The sequence below is a fragment of the Triticum aestivum genome, chromosome 4B (genome assembly GCF_018294505.1).
Source record: "Triticum aestivum cultivar Chinese Spring chromosome 4B, IWGSC CS RefSeq v2.1, whole genome shotgun sequence".
In the NCBI taxonomy this organism is placed as follows: Eukaryota; Viridiplantae; Streptophyta; class Magnoliopsida; order Poales; family Poaceae; genus Triticum; species Triticum aestivum.
Window position 1 is genome coordinate 639,539,678 of NC_057804.1, and position 5,728 is coordinate 639,545,405.

The 5,728-nt window shown below is 43.4% G+C and overlaps 1 protein-coding gene across 1 annotated transcript; it reads left to right on the forward strand.

Annotated features, from left to right (window-relative positions):
* Positions 1 to 1,572: 1,572 nt before the first annotated feature.
* LOC123093770 (50S ribosomal protein L11, chloroplastic) lies at positions 1,573 to 3,920 on the forward strand. Its single transcript, XM_044515822.1, has 4 exons — positions 1,573 to 1,884; positions 1,996 to 2,168; positions 2,286 to 2,349; positions 3,445 to 3,920. Exons 1-4 carry the CDS (start codon positions 1,695 to 1,697, stop codon positions 3,651 to 3,653), a joined length of 636 nt encoding a protein of 211 aa, XP_044371757.1. The 5' UTR covers positions 1,573 to 1,694; the 3' UTR covers positions 3,654 to 3,920.
* Positions 3,921 to 5,728: the final 1,808 nt, after the last annotated feature.

Here is a 5,728-nt window from a genome sequence, read left to right on the forward strand (position 1 = left end):
GCTCGGCGGCGCATGCTGGCGACGGCGGGAGGAAGGAGATGCGAGGAGAGAGCCTGGAGGGGAGCGGCGGAAGGGCCCCCCGGCCGCCTCGCCCGGGAAGGCGACGCGGGGGGTACGGGGAAGGGGGGAGGGGCGGGGGGAGGGATGGGGGAGAGGGAGAGGCGCGTGGCGATGGCGAGCTCCGGCCGCGGCCGCGGCTCCGCGTGGGGAGCCGCCGGCGGCGGCGCAGGAACCCTAGGCGGAGGAGGGAGCTCGGGGTCGGGGTCCAATGTGCTTTACTTTCTCTCTGATGCTGACACTCTATTCAATCTATTGTTGGTAACCTGATTGAATTTGAGTGGTAACTTAATTATAACGGATGATATTACACAGATGCAGTAAAATGGCTACATTTTTGTTGTTTTTTCACTTACCTCCTTTGTTTTTCCTCTGATTATGATGAAATTCAGACGAACTGGTGGTAACCCTTGTGATATTGATGTTGTAAACCAGTCCCCTATCTCAAATCCTTGTGTTGTAGTGTTTTTCGTAGGTTTTTCTGGTGGATTAGATCTGGGGCGCAGGTCGTTGGCAATGGATGTGCGTCGGGGAGAGAGGAGAACAGATTGGGGCAGGTGTGGCTATTTCTTGCGATGGAGGTAAGAAACTAGGTATTAGTGTGGTAAGTCACGTGAGGGGGAATGTGGGCCAGAGTGGCTGTGTTTTGGGCCGAACTCGGTGCACGTGTTGGGCCTCGCTAAAGAAGGCTCGCTCAGTCATCGTGGGTGGCTCTCGCGAAGTGAATCGCGCGGGAGGGACCCGGGATGGATGATCGTGCAGATCTGATGCTTATCGTCCTGCCGACTGGTGGTTAGTCGCGTCCATAGGATAATATTGTACAGTTCTAAATTGTTTATTAAATACAAATAGCATAATAAAATGGAAATTCACATGCATGTTGCATGTTAAGGTGGTTTTTTCTATGCATGTTCCATGTTATGGTGAATCTTTTCCCATGCATGTTGCATACTGAGGTGGCATACTAGCATGTTGAGAGAAGAAGGGAAACAAGAGGTTTAGTGCAAGGAAAATTATCTGTTGGCACACTCAAGTTATATGAAGCTTGCACTTAAATATGGACTTGTTTTTTGGAAGGTCGAAGATATTTCACAGATTTTTTTCCAGTTAATCATATTATTCATAGATATTTTTTAAGTTGTGTGAACATTTTATTTGACACACGTGAACATTTTTCAAAGAGTGAGGAACATGTTTAGAAGGGTTTAATCTGCATCGAGTACCTTTTATTTGTTGATTTATCTGCAGATTCTATTACTTTTTATTTCAACAGTTTATTTAACAAAATGTTATTTCCATAGAAGGATGGAACATAATTTTAAAAGTTATTAACCGCAGAGTTTTTTTTTACATGTTGAACAATTTTTTTTTTAAAATCGTTGAACAATTTTATTGGTACTAATGTGAACATTTTGATCGATACACAGGGGCTTTCGTTTGACTCACACAAGCATTTTTCGGAGAACACGGGAGCCGTCCTTGGCAAGATGAAAACCGTGTCCTCCGAGCGAAGACGAACTCACTCGTACAGCGCCTTCTCTAACCTTAGCCCAGCAGGTAGCGGATAGAAGAAGATAGGAAAGAAGAGCAGAGCAGAGCAGAGAGCAGCCGACTCCTCCTCCCTCCAGTGCACAGCCATGGCCACCACAACCTTATCCCTCCACGGCCTCCCGTCCCCGACCGCCAAGAAGCTCACCTCGTCCTTCCTCGGCGCCCCCTCCTCCTTCCTCCGCCCGGCGGCGCTCGCGGCCGCGGCCACGCCCTCGCGGAGGGTGTTCGCCGTCAGGGCCATGGCGCCCCCCAAGCCCGGGGCCAAGCCCAAGAAAGGTCCGTGCCTGCGCTCGCCTCCACCTTCATCCCACCCGGCGTGGTCTTGTGCGGCCCCCGTCTAGTGCTCCGGCTAAACTGCGCCCGATATGTGTGTGTGTTGTTCTGCAGTGGTTGGCATCATAAAGCTGGCCCTGGAGGCGGGCAAGGCGACGCCGGCGCCGCCCGTCGGCCCCGCGCTCGGTGCCAAGGGTGTCAACATCATGGCCTTCTGCAAGGATTACAATGCCAAGACGGCCGACAAGCCCGGCTACATCATCCCCGTCGAGATCACCGTGTTCGATGTGAGCTTGCACTGTTGATTAATCCCGCGAGTCTGAATGTTAAATGTGTGTGCAGAATGTATTGGTCATGTGGGTTGATTCTCATGATGCGTGTGCCATTGCCTTTGTGTTTTGCAGGATAAGAGCTTCACCTTTATCTTGAAGACACCCCCTGCATCAGTGCTGCTCCTCAAGGCTGCAGGTATGCACCCTGTTGATTAGCACCAAGTTGTTCATAATTTGAGGTTCATGCACCAAATTGAAGATATATGGGGATAATTGGGCAAAAGGTAAATGCAGTAGCTAGATTGATTTGTTAGTGTCCGTGGGCCTTGTTCAAATTCTATAAGAATACTATTGGTAAGTTTTAAAAGTATGTGCAGACTGTAGAGGGACTGATTAATGATTCATTATGCTATTATTAATAATTTTAATAATAACTAGGGGATAATTTGAGGTTCATGCACCAAATTGAAGATATATGGGGATAATTGGACAAAAGTGAAATGGAAGTAACTAGGTTGATTTGCTAGTGTCTGTGGGGGCCTAGGTTGTTCAAATTCCATAAGAATACCATGGTTGAGTTTTAAGCATGTGCAGACAGTAGAGGGACTGATTAATGATTCATTACGCTATTATTAATAATTTGAATTATAAATGCATATACGAAAATGTTAGCTACTGACAGGGAAAGTGGTCTGTGAATTGCTATCTGCATACCAATTTTGCACACATGGGAGATACTAATCCTTTATCTGTATCTGATGAATTGCATATGGACCTCTACAAAACCAATCCTTTGAGTTAATACTTAGTTAAATTATTTGGGTACAATGCAATATGCATAACTTAACACATTAAATTTCCTGTTCAGCTAACACTGGGGTTTCTACTGGGCTCCAAGTTCAGAGTATATAAGCCTCACCAAATTTGTTGTCCATTTCATTTTCCCTAACTATCATTCTAGGCTTTCATTACTCCATAAGGCATTGCATCACTGACAAGCAGGCCAAAAAAGCTAAAAAAATAAACAGGCAGAAAAACAGCTTGCACCGCATGTGCTACTCCGTTATATATGTACAGTTTCTTTTTTGGCTGTACTTGGCACAACTTATTACTGTCTGTTGGATTGGTAAGTCATTAGTTTCTCTGAAAATAAACAAGTCATAAGTTAGCCACTAAAATTTCTACACATTTGGTTGGTTCCTCAACTTTCTGTTTACTGTAGTTTATATTAGGCTTTATAACTGCTCAGTGAGCGGTTCCTTACCTCCATTTTATTAATTCTGATTCCCAGGTGTTGAGAAGGGCTCAAAGGAGCCACAGCGCGAGAAGGTTGGAAAGGTGACAGTGGACCAAGTACGCACAATCGCCCAGGAGAAGCTGCCTGACTTGAACTGCAAAACCATCGAGTCCGCCATGAGAATCATAGCGGGCACTGCCGCTAACATGGGCATCGATGTTGACCCGCCGATCCTCGTGAAGAAGGAGAAGGTGGTCTTCTAGTCTATTTGCCGGCATGCTGGAATCGCCTTAGCAATGTCCATCTGTACATTTTTGCTTCATTTTTGTACGCAAATATGCTGTAGTGACAGGAATTTCCACCTGGTCAGTGTGAGAGATAAAACAGATGTGATCTTCTGGGCAAAGCTGTAAAATCATTTGTTTCGGTACCGTAGGGCCCTCTCGCGCTGCAGGTAGATCTGCAGTCTGCAGCTATATGTTTGGTTCTAGAATTTTCTTTATTTTGAAATTCATATCACCATTGCTCTATAACAATCTGAAAAGTGGATGTCTGCATGTTTTGGATAGCTCCGTTTCAAATAGAAGTAGGTTTCTAGCGTTCCTGTTATCCAATTCTCCGGAAACGTGTGCTTCAACTCTGAACATTATAGTAGTACTCCTGTATATTCAGCAAAAGCAACTTAACTCTGAACTGTGAAAAGTTTGAAGTTTTTTTTTTGAGAAACAGCGCATCGCCGAAAAATTGAAAACAAATTCAGAAATAATGCGAGCACCAGGATTTGAACCCTGGTGGTCTGGAGATACCGCTGTCCCTCTACCATCCAAGCACAAGTTGGTTCGCAAAAGTTTGAAGCATTTGAGTACTATTATTATTGCTGGGTTGTGATCGGCCTTTCCTGCATTGAGGCCCAAAGCCCAATGGCGTGTACTGAACGAGCACAGTGAAATCTATGATTCTCGTTGAAACACATTTTTTTCTCTCTTCTAGCTATGCTTCTCGAAGACGCAAATCTGTGCCTCCACGAGAAGCAAATATGCGTGTCTCGTCGTGCATAGATTTTTTTTTTCTTTTTTCCAGAAAAATTTTCTCCGCGCAAAAAAAACGTGATTTTTTTCTCCAAAACCCAGGGAAAACCGGGTGAAAACCTAAAAGCCAAAAAAAAACTCAGAAAAAACCTCATTAAAAACCTAAAAACGCGTACAAAAAATTTAGAAAATAATCCAAAGGGATCCCATCACGCAACATGTGGCGGCGGCTAGATACACCATTTGGCGTGCTCTCAGGGCACCAAATGTGACCCCTAGAGGTCCCCCAAAAGGGGTAGTTAGTTGCTCTCTACATCTTACCTACTACAAGATGGTACTCCGATGGGCCAACCATCATGTAGTGGGCGATTGCCAAATGGGCCGACCGAATATGGGTTTCTGGTGAGCTGGTTTTATGAAACTTCTATGGCCGGTTTGGACTAGTTTTAGAAACTTCAACTTGACTTTCTTTTCCTTTTCTCCATGTGTTTTCTATATTGGTTTTCATCTGTTTTAGTTTTGATTTTTGGTTTTCTATATTTGGATTTTGAGTGTGTTCAAATCACATTGAACATTTTCTTGAATGATACGGAATAGTGTTTTAAACTTTGTGAAGATTATTTAACATTATATAAACATTTTACAAAAAATATACGAACATATTTTTGAAACATGTGAACATTATTTTGTAATATCACGTAAAAAAATTAGTGGCATTGATCTTTTTTCAGTTATGCAGACATTTTTTGAGTTTTGTAAATATATTTCTAAATGTCATGTACATATTTTGGAAACACGTCAATGTCCTTCAATGCAGTCAACATTTCTTAAAAGTTTCACGAACAAAACTACACTGCCTTAATATTTTTCTACTGCACGGTGAATGTTTTGAAGTTTCTTATATAAAATAAGTTTGAAATGTGTGAATTTTTAATATTTTAAAAACATAAATAAAATTTAAAAATACCAAAAACCAACCGATGAAAGGAATTTATTTTTGAGACAAACCGATGAAAGAATTTTATTTTAGATATAACCGATGAAAGAAATGAACGAAGAGCTCCTGACTAGGCCAGCCCACTACAGTGGTCCTTTTACGGTCGCCGCTCCATGCTACCTGAGACCTCTTAGTCCATGGGCTATGCACTGGATAGAACAGCAAATGCTCGCTTCGGATAGCCGGTGCTATTCAGAGAAGAAAGAAGTATAGTTTTCACCCCCAAATCCAATAGAACAGCAAATGCTCGCTTCGGATAGCCGGTGCTATTCAGAGAAGAAAGAAGTATAGTTTTCACCCCCAAATCCATTCG